Source organism: Choloepus didactylus, chromosome 19, assembly GCF_015220235.1.
Source record: "Choloepus didactylus isolate mChoDid1 chromosome 19, mChoDid1.pri, whole genome shotgun sequence".
Taxonomy (NCBI): Eukaryota; Metazoa; Chordata; class Mammalia; order Pilosa; family Megalonychidae; genus Choloepus; species Choloepus didactylus.
In genome coordinates, this window is record NC_051325.1 from 56146898 (window position 1) to 56170607 (window position 23710).

At 42.8% G+C, this 23710-nt stretch overlaps 1 protein-coding gene across 6 annotated transcripts in view; it reads left to right on the forward strand.

The window, feature by feature from the left end:
- TSHZ2 (teashirt zinc finger homeobox 2) overlaps window positions 1–23710 on the forward strand; it is a 444871-nt gene that overhangs the window by 233943 nt on the left and 187218 nt on the right. For 4 of the 6 annotated variants that reach the window (XM_037811612.1, XM_037811614.1, XM_037811615.1 and 1 more), the window contains exon 2: window positions 15494–18569. In XM_037811612.1, coding sequence (XP_037667540.1) covers window positions 15494–18561 — 3068 coding nt within the window. In that variant the 3' untranslated portion in view covers window positions 18562–18569. Of the gene's footprint in view, window positions 1–15493; window positions 20734–23710 lie in introns of those variants that run through there. The other 2 variants (XM_037811616.1, XM_037811611.1) reach the window with 2 other exon arrangements.

A 23710-nucleotide genomic window follows, 5' to 3' on the forward strand; every position in this document is an offset into this window, starting at 1 on the left:
ATATGGGAGATACCAATATGCCTCTGAGGATCAAGAGAGCAGAATCAAAGCATGAACTCTTCATGAGGCTTTTGTCAAGAGGGCAAGAGGAACCCACTCCAATCATTTTCCATTCTCGAGTCATGGGCTCAGAATTCAGATTCCATGGAACAAGAATCTGATTGGCCAAGCTGGGGTCATGTGCCATGCTCAAAATAATGCCAAAAAAAGGAAAGAGAAGAGAAAGTTCTCTTGTTTTTGTTTTATCCCTCTGCTCTTTAAAAATGTAATCCAAGATTTAAACACACACATCCGTATTATCTGAATTGTTTCAGACACAATGCAAGTCAGATACACTGGGGTCCCGTTAAATGAGATTCCAAGAGACCAGAATCTCTGTTCTTCTGGCTCCATTTCAAAGTGTCTGGAAGGGAGCAGATTTATACCGACTGTCCCTGGCAATGTTATTACCTTTGTGAAACAATCCTGAGTTGATCTTATACCTTGAAAATTAAAATCGGCTATACTGCCTGCTTTAAAGTGGAGGGGGTGATTTCAATTTTTAACTCAACCAAATTGCAAATGCAGAAAGAAGGACTGGAGAAGGCAGAGTACTCCCCAAGATGGCACCCAGTGGGGAATGGATGGAGCTTGGACAAAAGCAGACGATAGCCACCTTGTCACTGGGGATGCAGCAGTGAATGAAAAAGAGACGCCCCTGCATGCATGGGTTCAAATAGGAGAGAAAGATTGGTCTCCAGGAGTAGGGCTTCCAGCCTCAGCACTGTTGACCTGAGGCTGGAGGATTCTCTGTGGTGTGGGGCTGTCCTGTGCATTGAAGGATGTTTAACAGCATCCCTGGCTTCTACACAACCTTCCCCCAGTTGTGACAACCAAAAAATGTCTCCAGACATTGCCAAATGCATGCTGGAGCTTAGGGCAGGGGAGAATTACCCCCAGTTGAGTCATCAAAGATGTGTCAGACACAGAGAAAGCAGTGATGGGAACAGGGGTATCTCTTCAATTAGATGTCCACTTGGGGGCTAGTGCTAGGACCCTTTTTAGGAAAACATGGTCTCTGCTGTTCTATTTAAGTAAGAGCTTGAAGAGCTGTCTATGTGCAAGGCCTTACGCAAAGTTGTGAAATACAAAATAGGCAGGGAGAGAGAAGTGTCCCTTCTCTTGCCAGAAAGCCCTGATGCTGGGCACACAAAATTCAACCATGATGGCCAACTTGCTCTTAAGGAGCTTACCATCTGAGAGATGAGATCAAGAATCACAATGTGATTTGTCCTCTAGTAGACTTGAGTAAAGTCCTGTGGACCATCAAGAGGGGAAGAATCTACTGTGGGGACTTGGAGAAGGATTCAGAGAGGAGAGGGCATTTAAAATGGGCCTGGAATTTGAATAACCAATGGGTAAGTGACAGTGGACTATGTGCCTGACTATCGGCACCAATCCCAAATCTTACAATATTTGCCTTCTTGCCATTGTAGATAATTAACAGACACAAAGGCAAAAGGAGATTGGTATACTTTGCCAAACAAACAAGAAGTTGTAATATTTTAAGGGATCTACAACATACACACGAAAGAGCAAAACAATGTGTATTATGCAAATATTACTACAGTGCCTTACACGCTGCAGGGTTAAAGTGCATGCATTGATAAGTCATTATCTATATTTGTAAAGTAACAGGTACATAAAACTATGAAATGTGCATAGACTAATATATGTATCATGAAGCTCTCAGCTGCAAGTAACACCCCAAACTATCTTAAGAAGTAAAGAGAATTATTTGCTCATGAAATTTCCAAGTACAAAGAGATCAAGTACCTGAAAAGGTAGAGACTGGTCAATGTTCCAATTCCAGTTTGTTGCCCTTTTTTTTGATTCTGTGTTTTTTTGTATGTTATCTTAGTCCTTGGTCCATCTTCTCCCATACTAGTAAAATTGCTACTGGCAATATTGAGACAATATGCTCATATAAGAGAACAGAAGAAGGAAAGGGAGAGGCTCTTGCTTTCTTAGCCATCAAGCCAAATTGAGAATATTAATCACCTATTGGCTTAGTTTTAGGCCTGACTCACCTAAACAAGCCACCATGGTAGGGTGATTGGCTTAGACAAACCAGGGCCCACACACAGACCTGACATGGGGCCAGACTCCCCATCCTTTGTAGACTAGGAAGCAACCACCACGTCCGCTGCGACTTATTCTGGAATGCTGCCACTCTTTTCAGCATTGCCCAAGAATTAGTGAAGTTCATTTCCATGCGCTCATAAGGAACAAAAAATTTGGCAAGACCGAGAAGGGCCACCAATGTCTTCTTTGGATCTCTCTCTTTAGGTATAACTGCTAATTCCCTTTTTACCTCCTAATAGCTGTTCAAGGGTGTTAGAAGCTGCATATAAGAAGACAGTTTTCCATTAATTCAGCCCATGCATTATAATCCTCCTCCCATTAAGAAAACTTTTGTTCTTCTTCTTGTAATTCCTCCAGGAAAAGAAAAATCATCTTTTATACCTAAAAGCAAATTAACTGACCAATTAGCTGATCATTGTCTTTTTTGTTAAGAAAAAATATATACATATATTATTATTTTTAAAGAGAATTTGGCTTTTATGAGGAAGGTTGCTAAGGATTAACATTAGAGGATTAAAAAACAGAAAAAAGCAGAGAGAGAGAAAAGGACCAGAAACAGTATCAAGGACAGGACAGTGGATGTGTTATGAGCCAACTAAAGCTGTTCAACGTCAGAGGACTTTAAATCAACAGATTATGCTGTGCTCCCCCACTTTCCTCTCCTGAAACAATAGCCAATTTGGTAATAGTTGCGGGAGAGGAGTGGGGGATATTGACGTAGTAACCTAAAGACTATTTACCCATTTCCTTTATGGGTAGGGTCAGAGAAAAGATGAGAAGCCTTGAAAAGACCATTTACAAACTTGCCTTAACCTAAAATCAAAGGGTCAAAAAACCCTGGAGAATTTCCCATTAGATTATTCAAACTGTCAATTCCAAAAGATCGAAGACTTCTGTATCTCCCAGAATTTGGGTCGTTTCCAAGAACTGCTTAATCTTACTGTCCAGTGTGAGTTTGGCCCCTGACCAGACTTGCTGTCTTATATAAGTTGCCTCCTTTAAACCAACTTAATTAATTAAGAACTGAAATAGATCAGGATTTAGTTGGAGGAGTTACGTGAGCTGTTTAGAAATGCTAATCCATTTCAGCATTAGCTGTTTGTTTATTTGTTTCTTGTAGTATAAAAATACTCAACCTGTTAAGGAAATTTAAATGAGCCCGGGAGGAATTGGTTGAGAATAATGCCCAGAACCTAATGGATATTTTTTCCAACCAAAACGTGAAAGGGTTAATACTAAAAATTCTGAGAAATCAAGCCCCATGAAGTCATTCTTTGTGATTAGTTTTTTTCCTCATAATAATAATGATGGGGAACATATATGAGGTTTATTATTACCAGGCATACTGAGTTCTTTCCAGTTACATCCTTGAATTCTCACAATAATCTTTGAAGCAGGGAATATTATTATCTCCAAGTTATAGATAAGAGACTGAGATTCATGGAGGTTGTGTGATTGTTCAAGATGGCGAGGGAGGCTGTGGCAGAGGTGGGATTTGAACCCAGACAGGCTTGCTCCAGACCTCGTGCTCTTAATTCATCATCAGTCCCCCAAAACTGAAGCTGACCTTGACTTTGAAGGATTTCTCAACTATTGACCTTCAGGGCAGGATGATTCTCTGTTCTGGGAGCCTACCTGTGCCTTGTAAGATATTTAGCACCATCCCTGGACTCTACCCACTAGATGCCGGTAGCACCCCCAAACTCCAGTGGTGACAACCAAAAATGTCTCTAGACTTTGCCAAATGTCCCCTGAGTGGCAAACCAGCCCCCTTTTGAGAAACCACTGGGTTAGAGTTTGATGGTGACCCAACTGACTCCTGGACACCATCTGTCCTATAGAAACTGGCTGTCAGGAAATGATCTAATAAACCTATATGCCCTGCAGTGAAAAGCTGGGATAAGAGAATGAGTCTTTCCATTTTTACAGGGGATGGAGTATTGGTTGCATGGTGGGTTGAATAGCAGCCCCGCCCCCCCCAAAAAAAAAAAAAAAAATCCTTGTCTACCTAGAACCTCAGAATGCAACCTTATTTGGAAATAGAGTATTTGCAGATGTAATTAAGGATTTCTAGATGAAATCCTCCTGATGTCCTTATAAGATGAGGAAGAACAGGGAGCCATGGAGACATAGAGAGAAGACAACGTGAAGATGGAAGCAGAGATTGAAGTGGTACATCTGCAAACCAAGGACCACCAAGGAACACCACGGACTGCCTACGACCACCAGAAGCTAGGAGAGAGGCATACGCAGTCTCTCCCTTAGAGCCTCCCGAAGGAATCTCCTTCTAAGCCTTGATTTCGGACTTCCAGCCTCCAGAACTGTGAGAGAAGAAATTTCTGTTGTTTTAAACCACCCACTTTGTGGTCATTTTTTATGGCAGTCCTAGGAAATGACAATGGCTTGCATCATGCCAAATGAACAAAGTCAAATTGTAGGGTTTGAGATAAGCAGAATACAAGAGGTTTCAGAATTGAGGGGGACAGGGCCTTTCTGGTGCCCCTGAATTCACCCCACACCTGTACCTGCTTCCTGGGCCCCCAGAGGACCAGCCCACACTGTGTGTGTGTGAGCCCTGTGTGGACACCTCACCCATCCAAAGGGACATCCTGTTAAGGAAGGTTTTTTGTTGTTGTTCTTGTTCTCTGTGGCTTGAAAGTTAATTGCTGGAACCAATGAATAAATCTAAGATTGTCAAATAGGTAAAAAGCATCCTTTTCTGATATATTCACCCACTCATTTATCTATCCAATCATTCGTTTATTTATTCATATATTCAACAAATATTCTAATGAGTTGGGCCCTGTACATCAGCATGATTTGGTGGTGAACCAGATGGACTCCACCTGCCCTCAGAGAGCACACAGTCTTATTGGGGAGACAAACAAATCAAGTATATAGGGGAATAAAATAATTACAAGTTGAAATGAAGACTGAAAAAGAAAAAAAGAGAGGGACGTGAGATAGAAAATAACTTTGGCAACTGGGGGGCTGGGGAAAGGGCAGGATGAGATGGGGCAGTGGGGGATCAGGGATAGCCTCACTCAAGAATGACATTTGAGCTGAGACTAAAAGAATGAGAAAGAATTACACATTGGAAAGTGGGAAAACCTTCCCGTGTGGGAGAAACAGAATTTTAAAGGCCTTAGAGCAGCAAAGAATTTGGTGGGGTCAGGGAACAGTCAGAAAAGTGCTGGCTTGTGTTAGAAGCAAAGAGGATGGTGATGGGGGTGGGTCTGAGATGGAAACAAGACAGATCCAGGCAGGGTCTGCAGGCTGGGGTAGGAGGTGTGGAACCAGAGTGCCAAGAGAAGCTATTGAGGGGGTAACCCAGAGGAGTCACATTGTCCAAGTCTCCACTTAGCAGATTGCTGTCAGTGTAGTGCAAGTAAAGGGGCTGTGGGAGAGCAGGGTAGAGGCTAAAACCCCGGATAGGGGGCCATGGCTCCCTCAGAGAAGATCTGATGGTCACCTGGACCCAGTGGAAAAGGAAGACAGTGCACAGAGATTAATTTTGGAAATAGAATCCACAGCTCTGGCCGATGAATAAGGTATGCAGAGAGAGAAAAAGGGAGGAATCAAGCATGAATTCCAGAGTCCGACAGAGCCAAACTCAAGTCCCACTTCAGCTGCGTGACTCTGGAGAAGCGATTAACTCTCTCCTTGATTTGGTTTTACTATCTGTAAAGATAGCATTTAAAAAGACACCTAGTATTATTATGGGGACAAATAACATAAGACATATAAAGAAATTAGCCTGTCAGCTCTTACACATGTCTTCTCTCAATATAAGCTATTGGTATTTTTAAAAATATGCAGTAAGGTGCCTCAAAGCTTTGGGTTCTATCATTGACAGAGTTCAAGTATATGCTGAGCAGTCACTTGACCTAAGTGTTGAAAAAAAGGAATGAAAACATGTCATGAAATCTTGAACTGAATGTTCTCCCCAATCTTTAGATTTGATCCATCTGAATATAGCGTACAGCTCCTTAGCGGGAGGTGTGGGCATAAGTTAAGTTCTCTACAGTGTGATCCTCATAGCCAGAAGAATCCATCATAAAGAAGAAGAGTTGGAAGGGCCAATATCTGAACCATTACTAGTAGTACCGAGCACTACCAGGGCAAGGAAATCCTTCCTGAACTGAGGAATTGGCCACAAGATACGACAGGTCTTTCCAGCTCTGACTTCTGTGATGCTAGAGGCATCGTGACTTTTCACCAGCAAGGCAAGGGCAGGATTGCTTTCTGACAGCCACGATTTAGCTTCTCTGAGAGTACTGTGGGCTTTTTCTTTCTTTCATTTTTGATGGTAAGTGGTCACAGCCATGAACTTAGCAAAAGAAGCAGGTTAAAATTTGTCCGTTCTTGGCTAATGCAGTTAGACGTTTTCGAGAAAAGGCAATGAGAAGTGGTCATTATCCATTATCTGCATGAAATATTTCAGAGAAAGAAGCAGCGTTTGCCAAAAAAAGAAAAGATGTTTGACTTCAAGCCAGGCAAGAAGGAAACAAGATCACCTTCTAGCACTGTGGGATGGCTGTACTAATGATGTTTTTTCAAGTAAAACTGGAATCTATGTCTGAAAAAACACAGATGGTGCATCGGCTTTATATACTTTCTGAAGGTCGTTCTGTGCAATGACTCACTGTCCCTTTTCTTGACAAAAAAAAACTTTCCAGTCTTGAAAAGAACTATATGTGTATGACTGTTTTATACATCCATATGTGGGGAAAAGGTGTATGTACCTCAAGGCTTAAAAATCTTTATTTGATAGGAAAGTCTCTATTCTCTCACACAATTTCTTTGTTCCTGTTTCTTTCACTTTGTTTTACACCCCCATTCCTGATTTATGGTTTTCTTGTTGCGAGGATAATATTAGGAAAATGATTCTGAAACTGGAGCTTCCAGAAAGCTTAGAAAATGGCCCCTTCTCACCCTTCTCCATGAGTATTTTCTCACTCTGCTTTTTTGAATTGTCACCAGGACATTTCCCAATAATAATATGTGCCGGACTGAAATTCTTGGTAGCTGAATATAAAGCATTTTTCTAGGAGACCTTTGGCTTTGAGCATTAGTCACCTCTCTAAATGCAAAGCTGGAGGCTCCAACAAAGACCTCGTCCCTCACATGGTGGGTTGCTTTATTTCTTGAGAATTGCAGACATTATCATTGTGGGTAATGACCTAATAACTTGCTATTCAATGCTTGCATATCACTTCTATGGAAGTTCCTGGCATACATACCACTGGCTCCTAGTATGAATGATTTAATATTAAATAACAAACCCCCAACTGGAGGAAGCTCTTTTCTTATGTATAACATATACAAAGCTGGTTTGTATCTAATGCAAATATCATCTAAAAGCTGTTGACTGGGTGTAAGATTCAGAGATACAAAGAATGCTGAAGCCAACTGAGTTGAGCAGTATCTAGACTCAGATTGAAGATCAGGATGTGCAGTGTTTACAGAGTGCCTGGGATGAGCTGAGAAACCAGACGGGGATCCTACAGCCTTGGTATTTTGCATGATTTATCGTACTTTGTACTACTGGCAATCCATGAAGTAGGCACTATTATTAATCCCATTTTCTAGATGAGAAAACTGAGGCTCAGAAAGTTTCAGTGATTTCCCCAAGGTCACATTAAGTGGTAAGTGGCAGATTTGAACTGAGGTCTGCGTGATTTCAAAGCCCATGGGCCAGCCTATCTTTCATTAAGTGATTAGGCCTTGAAACTCACTGATTCATAGTGTAACTTGTATTTCTCTCTTGCTCAGTGTTTCCCGGTGTAAACTAGGAGCAATTGTCTAACCCACAGGCTTTTAGTCTTTTGGTCTCTTGTGGGGGAAGGGTGGAACCCTCAAAGTCATATTCTCTTTTCTCCAAGCTGGTTCTCACATACATTTATGAACATAGTCATGGGAGAGTAGATTGCTAAATATCTCTCTATTAATGAACAGTTCTGCCATCTGCAGCAGGGCTTCTCAAACTTTAATGAGCCTATGAATCCCTTGGGAATCTTGTTAAATTGTTCTGATTCTGTTGGCCTGGGGTGAGGCCAAGATTCTGCATTTTTCAAACAAGCTCCCAGGTAGTACCAAGGACCACACTTTGAATACTGACTGGTTAAAATGTCCATTTCCTTCTCTGTTCCTGTGAGGCAGGCATGGGACTGTCACTCCTATTTGGGTTTGACAGATGAAGAATCTGAGCTCTGGTATGAGAGGGAACTGGAAGAGTTTGCCAGATCTTCTAATCCCTGGGCTGCCCTCATTCCAGTTTCTGAGCTTGCGAACTGTTGACTGCCACACATTTGTTTTTCATCTAGACCAAGTTTTGGCCAAACAAAATCTCTGGCAACGCTAGACATCATGACAACTCCATGAGTGGTGGCTTTACTCTTTCTCTATGGCATCAACTTCCCAGGTACCCATCATCCCACGGTGTCTCTCTGGGTCCCCTCTGCACTCTAGCTGGGTGCCATCTTTGATTGTGTTTGCAACTGAGGATCATTTTCCTCATACCTGGCCTACTTTGCCCACTTAGGTTAGCTGTTTTCCTCCATTAATGGGTGACATTTTCATGACCTCCTTTCCTTCAACCCCAGTGTCCAACTTATCTCCATAACTCACCTCTCTACTCCACTTGGTTCTTCAAGTACCAAGAGTAACCTTGTGATGGAAGTCCCAAAGAAGCTCGATTAAGCTACCTTGCATATGGTAGCCACTGAGTGATTAAATCTTGATTAAATGAATAAACAGATGAATCACAGAGAGATGCTAGAGTATCCATTTTCCCTGACTCAAACTAGCTCAGTCCTTTTCTGTTGATGACCAAGATGAGGAGCAAGTCATAAAGCATGATCGGAAAAGAGCTTTATAGTCCAGGGAGCTATAAGGATGGCCCACGAGAGTGGCTGCAGGAAGGGTACGTGAAGTAGATGGGCATTTTTTCATACATTCCACCTGATCTGCATCCAATGTCTATCTGCATGCAAAGCAGTCCAACTAACTGAAGGGTCTGCAAGAAATTTTAAAAAGAGACACTGTTGTTTTTGATGACCTTCAGAAAGCTCTCCACGTGTCCACACAGAGCACTGAATGGCACCGAGGGTAAACCGTCCTGTCCTTGGAGCCACTCTACCTTCCGCATTTCTTTAAACACAGAATTCTATTTGTCTGGTTCTGACATTCACATTGAGGAAGGAACAAGCCCTTCTCTCTCAATCTGTGTGTGGAAGTCACACTTACATTAATGAGAGTTATGTGCAGTGTGACAGAAATAAAATCCATACTCATGAGTTTTATTTTTCCTGTTGAGGATGAGAAGCCTGTTTTAAAATGTAGGTGAACTTAGATAACTTTTCCAGGCTGCAGAGAAGCTGACCCTTGGCTAGTAGAACCTGGATTCTCTGAAAATGAAATCAGTGCTCGGGAAAGTTGTCTGGGATCCCCACCACCTGCCTGAAACAAGAAGCAGACGGAGCCCCTCTACCTGATCCTCCAAGGGGGCCCTCACTCTGGGCATGGCCACAATTGAAAAGTAGCTCATTTCCTTGAACACTGAGTGCTCTAGCTCTTTACTCAACCTGCCAACAAGAGTGCCAATTAGTGCCAATAACAACATACATATTAGCAGATTTTTAGACCACAGTCACCAAAATATTAGCGACTCATGACAGGAAGGCCTTGCTGTGTGTCATCAGTTATTGTAACTACTGGGTACTTGGCAAGAAATATTGACCATCTCCTCATTTACTTCTGCCGTGCTCACTGTGGAATCTTCATCCGATTTTAAACTGTCATTAGAAGGGTAGATTGGTGAAAATGATCCTGTCACCATCAGATTTGTTTTTAAATGAGATTCTTGGTTGAATTCTGGTTTAGATTTTGAAAATCAGCCTTCTTGAGTTTTAATTCGTCCTTGGGTTAGAACTGTTCCACCTGTACTGCCATGTTGAAGACTGTCAGTGTTTTCGCCGTAAACACTCTATTGTGGATTTTCAAGGCAGCTACAAAAATGTATGCCTAGCAAAAATCTGATATCTAACATCATGCCACTCAGAAATTATTTTGCACAATTTCATGTGAATCATTCTGACTAGAGGCTTTGGGAACAATTGAGGTGGTAACTTTTTAAAAAATCATTTCCCTTTTGTTTTTTGTCTTTGAGTATAAAGGAAAATTCATAAAATGTAAGGGTTTATCTCCAAATTTTACCCAGGTTATAAATGTTTCATAAATAAAAAGTTTACAGCATATTTGTGCTAGTTTGGATATATTATGATGTCCCACCAAATTCTTTGATGTGCTCTTGTGAGGGCAGATGTATTAATGTTGATTAGATTGGAACCCTTTGATTGTGTGTTTCCATGGAGATTGACTCAATCATCTGTGAGTGAACTATTTGACTGGATTTGATGGAGGTGTTACCCTGCCCATTCAGGATGGGTGTTAATTGGAACACTGGAGTCATATGAAGGAATTCACAGACAGAAAGACCTCAGAGCAACTGAGAGTGACATTTTGAAGAAGAGCTGCAGCTAAGAGAAGACAAAACACCCCAAGAGCAACATTTTGGAGAATACCATTTTGAAACGTAACCTAGGAGCAAGCAGACATCAGCCATGTGCCTTCCAAGCTAACAGAGGTTTTCCAGCCACCATTGGCCATCCTTCAGTGAAGGTACCCTATTGTTGATGCCTTACCTTGGAAACTTTATGGCCTTAAGACTGTAACTGTGTAGCCAAATAAACCCCCTTTATAAAAGCCAATCCATTTCTGGTATTTTGCATTCTGGCAGCATAAGCAAACCAGAACAATATTTAATACATTTCTCCTCTGACATTTCTCTGTTTTTAAATGAAGACTTTAGAAGATGACTACCCTAATGTTTGTGTAAATGTGTCACGGAAGAGCTAATGGACTTTGTCTATGACCAGATTAACCCATACTTTCCAGTTCCCTTGTGTGATCTGTTTCTAACCTAAGTCTTCTCACATAAAGAGTGTATTAGTGTATTTTCTGATGCTTTGCAGTCTTGATGCTTATTTGCAGTCTTCATACTTAGAGGTTTAAATCCACAGCTCATTGGTTTCTGGCAACAAGAAATTTGGTGGCTGGGTTGCTCTGAAAAGATGATTTATGGGGACGTTCTGGTTTTATCATGGAAGAAAGTTGATCAGGATTTTGTAATTTATGTCTGATCTTTATCCATCAAGGGTGCCGACTGCACAACTAAGAGGTAGAGCCAGGGTTTGCAGCTTGAACAGTTCCCTGTCATTGTAGGATCTACTCATTCATTCATTCCAGTAATGGGCCTCATTCTGTGCCAGGACATGACCTGGGTGCTGGGGAGAAGTGAAGTCTTCCTGCCATCGTGGGGACAAACATTTTATCTTTACATTCAGTCGGAGGAAACAATCACTCAATAAAGAAATGAACAAGCAGGATCATTTCAGGAAGTGCAGTGATGTGATTAAGAGTTACTCAGAGGGGGGGAGGCTGCTCAGGAAAGGCCCGTGGAGAAAGTTCTATTTACGCTGAGGCCTGCAGGAGGAAGAGGAAGCAGGTGTGCGAAAGCCCAGAGGAAGAAGGTTCCAGGTGGAGAAGTCTGTGATTGCAAAGGCCCACAGGAAAGAAAGGGGCTGGCAGGTCCAAGGAAGAGGAGGAAGGGAGAGCAGGCCAGGAGCGCCTGGGTGAGGATGCAGGCAGGTAAGAAGAGGCCACATCCTGCAGGCTCTTCTAGACCATGCTAAGGGGTTGGATTCTACTCTAAGTGCAACATAAAGGCACTGAAGGAGTTAAAACAGAAGCGTGCCAAGACCTGATACCTTCACAAAGAACATTCCAGCAGTTCTCTGAAGAACAGACTGGAGGGAGTGGAAGCAGGGAGCCCATGTAGTCACCCTAGTGAGCAATAAAGTGGCTGGGTCTGGAACAGTGGCAATGCAGTGAACAAGGAATGGCCTCTCAAATCTGTCATTTAGACATAAAACTGGCAGGTTTGCTGATGAATGAGCCATCCTGGGAACGGGGAGATGTCATGTGGCCAGAGTCAAGAAGCGATGAGAGATGAGACTGGAAATGGAGGTTGGGAAGGGAGATGTTTGTCACTCTGAAGGTTGGTCTGCAATCCCAAACCAACAAGGAGTTTCTTTAGAGAAAAAGTCTTTCTTATGGTGCCTCGGCATAATGGTGATGATTTTCTTTTGTTAAATACCTGTTCATTAGAATAAACTTGCCACTCCTCCGCTTACACCAAGATTTCCGTATGATGCACTCCTATAACACAAATCATCAGTAGAGAGACAGATACTCATTATGCACCCAGATTGCCCACATCTGGCTGCCTGCCCTCTCCCACCACCACCGCCAGTGGCAAACACAATCACTTAAGTCAAGTGAACAGTTTTAAATGTATAATATTAAAGCGTGTTTTTAAAAACTCCTTAGAACCATCAGCCATTGTTAAAATACACTCACTTTGACGGCTGCTTTGGCACTTTTTTTTTTATGAGGCTTTTCAATGCATTACCTTATCGGGTGCATGAGATTTAGTCTGTTCCGCAGAGGAAAACAGACAAAAAGGGTCTCTCAGCACGAGTTACTCTTCTGTAAAGGTTATAGTAAACATGTCAATGCCTAATTAAGCAGAAAATTTTATCTGTATTGTGGGGGAGGCGTTGGCTGTCTCCGACTTTTCTTCTGGGGAATCCATTTAGAGGACAAAGTAGACTATGAGGCTGAGCTGGTTTGGAAAGCCCGGCTTCCAAATGTCAGAAGAGAAGCATCTTTTTTCCTTGTATGAAAATGACTCTATTGGCTGGACAGACTGTGTATGGGTGTGTGCATGTGGGCGTGCGCAGGCATGAGTGTGTATTTCATCAACACACAAAATAACATGAGCTGCTTCCCAACTTCCTCCAAAGTTTTGGGCACCCTGCTAAGCTCTGAGCACACAAGAGGAATAAAATCCTGGAATACGCTTAACCAATCGTGATGGCAGAAAACCCTCTTTTTCACCCCTGCCTGGATTTCTTCACTTGCTCTGTGTGTGTGTGTGCATTTTTTCTTTGTTGCTATGATCACTTTGGTGGTTTGTGGGGTGACTGTCTGTCTTCGTGTGCCTGTTGTCCCAGTATCTTGGTAAAAACACCCTTTTTCATTCTCAAAAGTAACCCTGTTTAGCTGATCAATTTTGCCTGATTTGGGGGGAGTATTTTATTTGACTCTGTAACATCTCATTTGTTAATTTCACAGCATAGACTTTCTCCTTGGACTTAATGGTGCAACTGTTTTTGCAAACATCCAAAATAGTCCAGGGAAAGAAAATGTGATGGGAACGGCGGGGGACAGGAGAGGTGGTCCGATTCAATCACTCAGTCATTTTAAACTAAGGTTTGCTTCCAGGTAGTGACCACTTACTAACGGTTGCTGGACTACACTTAGTAGTTTCTGTCTCTTCAAATCAATTTACAGAACTAGAGGCCAGCAACAACAGTTTAATGAAAAGTCCACGTGTCCACTTGCTTGGGAAGAAAGTAACAACTACCACCACCACCACCAGTATGATCACTCGCTTAACACAAAACTAGTGGTTAGACTGATTTTTACATTTTCATCTTGTTTTGGAGGTATCGTGCCCTTAAAATCTTGGACTTTTGTCTCCATCATTTCCTATGATTCTCTCCTCCCTAAGGTGGTTATCTATTTTTAATGAAACGCGACTGCTTTTCGGGTCTCTGCAAAGTTTTCTTATTTGTTAGGTTAGTCATAGAAAAGGAGTAGAGCCCTTTAGTTAAGGCCAGGGTTTCTGTCATCAGACAGATCTGGGTTCCTACTACAACTCAGCAATACTAGCTGTGTGAACATGGGCAAGTTTCTTAACCTCAATGCCTCACTTTACCCATCGGTGCAATGAAATCAATAACAGTACCTACTTTTTATAGTTATTAGAATGAAATCAAGTGATGTGTTTACAGTGACTAACGTAGTTCCTAGAATATAGTAATTGCTTAATAAATATTTTTCTTCTTCATCATCAGCAGCAGCAACAGCAGCCTTTAGAGTTTCCTACTGCAGCTACTTATTCCTAACAAGCTCCCATCTCTTCTGACTCTGTCTGCCTCACAGGACAGACCTCCAATGCATGATCACCCCTTTTCCCCACTTAACCAGGGGTGATTGGAAAAAAAGACAGTACCTGCTCCAGGGTTACTCTCAAGTAGCCATGTGTCACTGAGAGGGGACAGAGAAGCTGGTGAGGAAAACGTTGCATTGCAATGGAAATCAAAGACTGAATCTCCTTTCCTTTTGTCTTTATGTGGTTGCATTTTCACCACATGGTCTTGAAAAGGCCACGTAAAGAAAATGAACCCATGGGCGTAAACAGTCACGCTCCCCATCTCCACTGATAGATATTTGCCCATTAATTCCCTTTGCACCCGCTCTCTCATGCCTTCATTTTCCCTATGCAATTACTGGTCCTAAATCCTTTCAGAGAAGGGCAAGCATGCATCCCCAATAGCATTTTGCATCTACAAATCAAACGTATAATTGGCATCTCATGACGGGTACTCACAAATCACAGTGCATTTGAAATTACAGGCACGAGATCGAGAGGGCATTTTCAGCCTTGTCTGGAAAGGTCTTCATAAACCGGTTTGAGAATAATAGGATCATCCCCAAATCTCCCATTCTAACACCATTTGCTATCATTTTTAAATCATTATATTTGCTGAGCTTACATAATTTTTCAGCTCTCAATGGAAGACTCTATTCACATACTCCATAACCACTCACCCTGCTGTGCAACTCTCCACGAATGAAAATGTTATAAAAAAAGACACTGGCTATCAAAAATATAATGGTTGTGCATCCAAATTATTTTTGCACGCTCAAAAATGATTTATTAAAATGATTATATGCCAATATATCCAAATGTCTTGGTAGGCCTTACCTTCCAGGTGCCAAGGGTCAAATCTTAGTTTTCTTAGGAGCCACCCTCCTTGCCCATAGAGATATGACTTTAATCGGATTTGAATTTCAGTCCAGCTTTCCTGAAAGTCACACACATGAATTTAGTGTCTGCCCTATTATAGGAGTATTAGCATGATAGTCCTTAAACACGAAAATTATTAACTTGGGATACTGGGCATTTGTAAAGAATTATGACTCCTGCCATTTTTTTAAGGCAGTAGACAGCACAAAAGACATCATTTGGCTTTTTCCTGTTTCCAATGCTCACAGTTCATAAAAGTGCAGATTAAGCTGGTATTCAGTTCAGTGTGGGAAGCCCCTAGAATTAGTGGGGGAATTAGACTGGAATACATAACCTGCTATGGCCATTTCATCTGTTCTTCTCTTGCAGGCTATGCCCAGGAGGAAAAGCTGAAGGAAGAGGAGGAAATTAAAGAGGAAGAAGAAGAGGAGGAAGACGGTGGTTCCATAGCTCAACCTCAGGGCAGCAATAACCCAGGGACAGATGAGGAGCTAGAAACAGGCCCAGAGCCAAAAGGCTGCTGCAGCTTCCAGAACTCTCCAGGAAGTCATTTATCCAACCAGGACGCCGAGAACGAATCTCTGCTAAGCGATGCCAGTGATCAGGTGTCGGACATCAAGAGCGTCTGCGGCCGAGATGTCTCGGACAAGAAAGCAAACACTCAACCCAAACTTCCAAACGAAGCACACAACTGCATGGATAAAATGACCGCCGTCTATGCCAACATCTTGTCTGATTCCTACTGGTCGGGCCTGGGCCTGGGCTTCAAGCTGTCCAACAGCGAGCGGCGGAGCTGTGACACCCGCAATGGAGGCAATAAGAGTGATTTTGACTGGCACCAAGATGCTCTGTCCAAAAGCTTGCAGCAGAACTTGCCATCCAGATCTGTGTCCAAGCCCAGCCTGTTCAGCTCGGTCCAGTTGTACCGGCAAAGCAGTAAGATGTGTGGGGCGGTGTTCACAGGGGCCAGCAGATTCCGGTGCCGGCAGTGCAGTGCCGCTTACGACACCCTGGTTGAATTAACTGTGCACATGAATGAAACTGGCCACTATCAAGACGACAACCGTAAAAAGGACAAGCTTAGACCCACAAGCTACTCAAAGCCCCGGAAAAGGGCTTTCCAGGATATGGACAAGGAGGATGCTCAAAAGGTTCTGAAATGTATGTTTTGTGGGGACTCCTTCGATTCCCTCCAAGATTTGAGCGTCCACATGATAAAAACAAAACATTACCAAAAAGTGCCTTTGAAGGAGCCAGTACCAACCATTTCGTCAAAAATGGTCACTCCGGCGAAGAAACGTGTTTTTGATGTCAACCGGCCGTGTTCCCCCGATTCAACCACAGGATCGTTTGCAGACTCGTTTTCTTCTCAGAAGAATGCCAACCTGCAGTTGTCCTCCAACAACCGCTACGGCTACCAAAATGGTGCCAGCTACACCTGGCAGTTTGAGGCCTGTAAGTCGCAGATCTTAAAGTGTATGGAGTGTGGGAGCTCCCACGACACCTTGCAGCAGCTCACCACCCACATGATGGTCACGGGACACTTTCTGAAGGTCACCAGCTCTGCCTCCAAGAAGGGGAAGCAGCTGGTGTTAGACCCCCTAGCAGTGGAGAAAATGCAGTCATTGTCTGAGGCCCCAAGCAGCGACTCTCTGGCACCCAAGCCATCAAGTAACACAGCGTCAGACTGTACAGCCTCCACAACTGAGTTAAAGAAAGAGAGTAGGAAAGAAAAACCAGAGGAAAGCAACAAAGATGAGAAAATTGTGAAAAGTGAGGAATATGAAGATCCTCTACAAAAACCTCTAGACCCTACAATAAAATACCAATATCTAAGGGAGGAGGACTTGGAAGATGGCTCAAAGGGTGGAGGGGACATTTTGAAGTCATTGGAAAATACTGTTACCACAGCCATCAACAAAGCCCAAAATGGGGCTCCCAGCTGGAGTGCATATCCCAGCATCCACGCAGCCTACCAGCTATCCGAGGGCACCAAGCCTTCCGTGCCGATGGGCTCCCAGGTACTGCAGGTCCGACCCAACCTCGCCAACAAGTTAAGGCCAATTGCACCAAAGTGGAGAGTAATGCCACTCGTCTCTGTGGCCGCTAACCTGGCCCCATACACTCAAGTTAAGAAGGAGTCAGAAGACAAAGACGAAGTCTTGAAAGAGGGTGGGAAAGGAAGTCCCCACAAAGAGGCACCATCTTTTAGCCACAATGAAGGGGATTCTTTTTCCAAAACTGAAACCCCTTCAGAAGCCAGAAAGGCTGAGCCTTGTCCCCCAAAGAAGGAGGACAAGCTGATGAAAGAGGGCAGTGAGAAAGAGAAACCCCAGCCCTTGGAGACAGCATCTTCTCTCAGCAACGGCTGTGCCCTCCCCAACCACGTGTCGGCACTGCCCTGTATCAACCCGCTCAGCGCCCTGCAGTCCGTCTTGAACAACCACCTGGGAAAAGCCACAGAACCGTTGCGCTCTCCTTCCTGCTCCAGCCCGAGCTCAAGCACAATTTCTATGTTTCACAAGTCAACGCTCAGTGTCATGGACAAGCCTGTTTTGAGTCCTGCCTCGTCAAGGCCAGCCAGTGTGTCCAGGCGCTACCTGTTTGAGAACAATGATCAGCCCATCGACTTGACCAAGTCCAAAAGCAAGAAAGCAGAATCCTTGCAAGCACAATCCTGTACATCTCCACCTCAGAAGCATGCTTTATCTGACATTGCCGACATGGTCAAAGTGCTCCCCAAAGCAACCACCCCAAAGCCTGCTGCTTCCTCAAGGATCCCTCCCTTGAAGCTGGAGATGGATGTCAGGCGTTTTGAGGATGTCTCCAGTGAAGTCTCGACTTTGCATAAAAGAAAAGGCCGGCAGTCCAATTGGAACCCTCAGCATCTTCTGATCTTGCAAGCTCAGTTTGCCTCGAGCCTCTTCCAGACTTCAGAGGGCAAATACCTGTTGTCTGACCTGGGGCCCCAAGAACGTATGCAAATCTCCAAGTTTACGGGGCTCTCCATGACCACTATTAGCCACTGGCTGGCCAATGTCAAGTACCAACTTAGGAAAACAGGTGGGACAAAGTTCCTGAAAAACATGGACAAAGGACACCCCATCTTTTACTGCAGTGACTGTGCCTCCCAGTTTAGAACCCCTTCTACTTACATCAGTCACTTAGAATCCCACCTAGGTTTCCAAATGAAGGACATGAACCGCATGGCAGTGGCACAGCAAAGCAAGGCAGAGCAAGAGATCTCCCGGGTATCGTCGGCTCAAAGGTCTCCGGAAACAATAGCTGGCGAAGAGGACACAGATTCTAAATTCAAGTGTAAGTTGTGCTGTCGGACATTTGTGAGCAAACATGCAGTAAAACTCCACCTAAGCAAAACGCACAGCAAGTCACCCGAACACCACTCACAGTTTGTAACAGACGTGGATGAAGAATAGCCCTACAGGTATGGGTTTGCTCCCAGGTGGTTGTGACAGTGGTCTTGTAAGGAGCTTCTAGAAGGGAGATGGGTCTGCTTAGAGGCAGCTGACGTCTCCCAGTGTCAAGCAGGACGGTAGCTTGCTGGGATAGCACTTGTTTTTATGAAAGACCGGAACACGCTAAATAAGTTCTAGCCATTCTCTCAATTTCTCCAGTTTAGCTTTGGGGAGTAGAACAAAATGGATTTAGAAGAGGTGAGTTTCACAGATTACTGCCTCTTCTAGGCCTTCATGATACATGATTCCCTTAGTTTCCAACTTCCAAGTTCCACCCAACCAAGGCTACACCTCATTTTAAGGAATAGATACTAACCTCTCTCACCACCCCAGTTCACTATCCCACTTTCCCATAACAATGCTAATGACTCATCAAGGTGAGCAACAGAATAAACATTGGAGAGGCACTGGGGGCAGTCAGTATACAGAGATTGTTAATCAGCTCGTGAATAGCTTCAAGTTATCTTTATTATTGTTACTCATAATTAATGCTTTCTGCAACTTACCTTCAGCAATTACTACTTCCACCCCCTTCCCTTTGTTTATTTCCGACATTAAGTTCCTTATGAAGAACACCTGCCCAACGGGGGATTTGAGAAAAATATTCTTTTCTGCAGACTATTTAGATGAAAAGAGAGAAGGCTTAGTTTCCTCTCTCATCTTTGGATTTTCTTTATTCTAGACTACTAGCAGAGTCCACCATTAACAAAGATAGATGCAGTGCATGTCCTTGAGATTTTATTCCATGTTAGGAACAACTGGCTTTCTGCACACCCGATGCCAATGCACACGGGGTCTCGCACTTCTGAGCATTTGCACCATGGAGCATAGAAGCTCCGAGCCTTATGGGGCAGTGCCCAGATCACCTGTCACTCCAGGAAAGACGACAGAGGCCAAGGGCAAATCCCTTGCAGACTAGTCATGCCAGCCATTTTCAGACGTTGAGCATAAGCAAGACTGGGTCTTAACAAATCATTTTCCTCTCCCTTTTTGTACTTTTCTCTCCCCTCCAGCATGATATATCACATGCCAGAGACCCTCACACATATTCAGGCTTGTCCTCCTACTCAGGCCACTCCCAAGGATGGGTTCCCAACCCGAACTAAGCCTTCTGCACTTACCAGTCCGTTTTATGTCAGGCTCAGTTACAGATTCACTCTTTGGATTCATTCATAGTAAGATAGGAACAGCCAATAATGATTAAAAGTATAAGACTTGTCACCCCCTATAGTCAGACATTTGTTTTTAAATAGGAGATTCTGAGACCAAGCCACAGAAGGGTGAGCAATCGCGGAGTCCCAGGTGGAGTGCGGTGTTTGTATGGTGTGATTAAATGCCAATGCATATGTGATACCTTATATTTGTTTTTGGTCTGAATATTTTTCTAAATCAAATACTCAGCCATTTATCAAGAAATACATATTCTTTCGTCATGGAAAACAAAGTTGGATGAGAGAAACATTTTGACTATTCTTGACTTTGGGCTCACCTCCCACCTGTTGCGTGACAATGGTCAAGATGAAATAAAAGGTTAATTAATATCTATGGGACTTTTCCCTCAGTGAGAAGACCTAAGAGATTTTGATTAGGGGGGAACCATCCCATAATTTTAGCGGTTACCTGAGCCCAAATGAAGACTATTCTCCTTTGATTTGCATGTTTTTATCATGATAATTAAACTGTGTTACTGCTAGATTTATCTCTTGCTTTCCAAGCATGATTTGTTCAGCTCACACGACTGAAAGAAAAACCACAATGCATCTATTGAATCTATGTGTGAGCTTGGGGCCCTGCGATGTCCTATTTATTTGCTATACAACATTTTTAATTTTATGTAAATTGCTATTATGCTTTTCTGGTCCTACCAAAAAAAGAAAAAAAAAAAGAGGGGGGTGGACAAAGAATACCTAGAGAGATGTTCCAAATTCCACAGTGGTGCATCCAAACCACAGTGACGAGGACATATAGGTAATGTTTATTTGTGATATAATAAAGAACATTTTTCCACCTGTTAGGTTTGTAATCATTTTTTTAAATCATTATCACTGTCAAAACATTATGATATGTAAATAGGGAGAGGAGAGATAAAGAAAGCTGTAGCTATCCTCCGTCAAAATCTGAAACTTACATACCTGTTCTAGGGAGGGAAGCTAAACCAATAATTTGGTAAAATAAACACAAAAGCTTCTTACAAATCTGTTAAGCACATAGATAAGATAGCTATATTGACATCTCTCTGCATTTGTGTAGAATAAGTATTTCTGATTTGGACCATCAAAGCACCATATTACAGTGTTATTAAAATGAAACAGAAGTTCCCTCCTTGTATAAACACCATTATGTCGTGATTCTGAGAAAGGATTGCAAAAAAAACAGGTCTGAGCATTCAGGGCTTGTCCAAAGAACCTGGGAGTGCATATGCATCGTGTTTACAAAGAAGACAGTGCTGGGTATGTTTGTATTGATGGTAAAAATATTGCAATTTGCCTGCATGGTTGCCACATCTGACAAAGGTGGGCGTCAGATGCTTCAGTCACCCCAGAAAAGGATGCCTCCATCCTTGCGATCCTCCTCAGGGAAATGTTTGTGCAGAACCTTTTCCACGGCTTGGAATTGTGCGTATATGTTTTCAAGTGATCACAAAATGAGATCACTGTTATCTGGTACTCCAATCTTAGTTGGTATGCATGATGGCTCAAATTGTACAAAATGACACAGTGTTTTAGAAAGCATGGTTAAGAGTTTATGGAAAATTAGGAAGCTTTAGTATATCTAAGTTCTCTGTAAGGCGCAAATTTTGACCTGAATTTTCTTTCCTTTCTTGGATATGTCTTAAATCCTGCAGAATGCTCTGCCAAAAAATAAATGCAGCTTTTCATTAAAAATTAATTAGAAAATATTAAATGTGCATTCCTATTTTAGGACAATTTCAATATGTATTTGTATATATCTTTAAAAGCCACATGCTCTTCTTGAATAATAGAAATTAAGCAGAGAGCAAATTAATGAGTCTAAAATGCACAAGGACTGAAATCACAGTAATTACCATTTAATATAGTGTAGAAGCTTAACAGCACACCTAGCTCTCAGGAATGAATCCTAGTGCAAAGAGTGGCCCACCTTTGTTGTGGGCTGCTTAATAAAACAAAGATTCAGGATAAACAAGTAATTTTTTAGTATAAGTATGTCCCAAATATTGCATGAGCCATACTTATGCTGAAAAAGTATTTGTTGTTTATCTGGATTTCAAATTTAACTGGATATCCAGTATTTTTATTTTCTAAATCCTCAACCCTAACAACATGGGTTATATGGTAAGCTGGTAAGAGCAAAACAGGCTGGGATAATTCATATCTGTAAGAGGCGTTATTCTTTCATCCATTAAATAAAAATTCCTTTCAAATAAATAGCCCTTTCTCCTTCCCTCCCTCTCTCCCTTCCTCCCTTCCTTCTTTCCTTCCTTCCTCTCTCTCTCTGAATCCCTGCACTCCTTTCATCCTTCAGCAAATATCAGTTGTACTTTTACCTTGTGCCAGACTGTGTATTAGCAATGGAAACATAATGGAGGATGAGCAGTCATACAGACTATAATGGCAAGATTTTCCAGGTCTTGTGGCCAGCACTTCCCAAGCATTATTTTAATTTATTCTTGTAATCTGCCCCATGACTTAGGGGTTGTGCCACAAGGAAGGCCTTGTAGCAGAAGGGGATATGGAGGCAGAGGGACTCTGTGTGACTCTCCCAAGGACCCCCAGCTCTGAGCCCCATTCATTCATTCACCCTGAATCTAGTGAGCTCGTGGCAAGTCCTGTGCTAAGCTCGGGCAATAAACCAATGACCAGACAAGAGTCTGCCCTCGAGGCTCATGGCAGGTACGTGGACAGGTGGCTCTAGGGAAGATGCTGATGGGAGCACACAGGAGGGGCATCTGTCTGGTCTCAGAGCGGGGTGGGGTGTCAGGAGAAGCACACAGGATATGAAGGTCCTCGGGCCTGGGTTCAAAGCCCAGCCCCTCCCCTCCCTCCAAGACATGCCCCATTTCTGTGCCTATAAAATGCAGACACTGATGTACCCCTCAGGAAAATTATAAGAATTAAATCAGTGTGCAATTCTTTTCCATAAAGCCTGCCACATAGTAGGTTCACAACAAAAGTTAGTTTTAGACAGAGCCTCCTTGCTCCACGTATTCTACCACGTTCCTGAGCTGCGCCTGAAGTGTGTAGAAGTTCCCGATTTTTCCCAGGTTGAACTAATTAGTATCTAGGCTAGTGCCCCCACGAAAGCATCAACCTGTTGTTTCATTATAATGATAACAATGACAGCAAAATTACCATTGATTGGGCTCTTTCTATGAGCCAGGAATTGTTACTCATGTCACTCTTGTTATACAGAGTGATAAACCACAGCTCAGAGAGAGCCCAAGGGTAGAGCTGGGATTCGAACCCAAGACAGCTCAAGCTCATATACTCTCTCCTCCTGCCGCTCTCTTCCTCTTCCACCTTCCCTGATGGCTTTGAAATGCTACCCAAGGCCTGATGTGCATCCAACAACTCAGGAAAAACACTGTGGCATGCTGCATGAGGGTTGAGAGGCAAGCAAGGACTCCCCTGGGCTGCAAGTCAGGTGCCCAGGGCTAACCTGTAGCTTGGAGCGGAGGGTCTCCTCTTTATTTTAATTTCCTTGTTCAGTCAAGTAATTATACATTTATCATACAATATCTAACCAAAAACAACCCAAATTCCAGGGAATATATACATGTATATAATTTTTTTAAATCCTCATTCTGACTCTTGGGAATTCACTTTGGGTGAGCAAAATGAGAATCAGGAAATGGGGTCAATTACAAGAGTACAGCATTTTTAAAGCAGCAAGAAACAAATTCATCATCTTTTTTTAACGTTTTCATTTCATCCAAGCAATCTGACTTAACCCCCTTGTTCATCAGCACATCTTTCTCTCCTTTGCACTTTCCCCCCTCATTTGGACTTTCGAATGCTCGATACTGACATGTATAATTTGGTGCTTTAATATAGAGTAACATTATTTTTCGTTTACTCCAATCTGCCATCAGTATCATCTTTTCATTTAACCAGATGCAATTCTTTTTTTT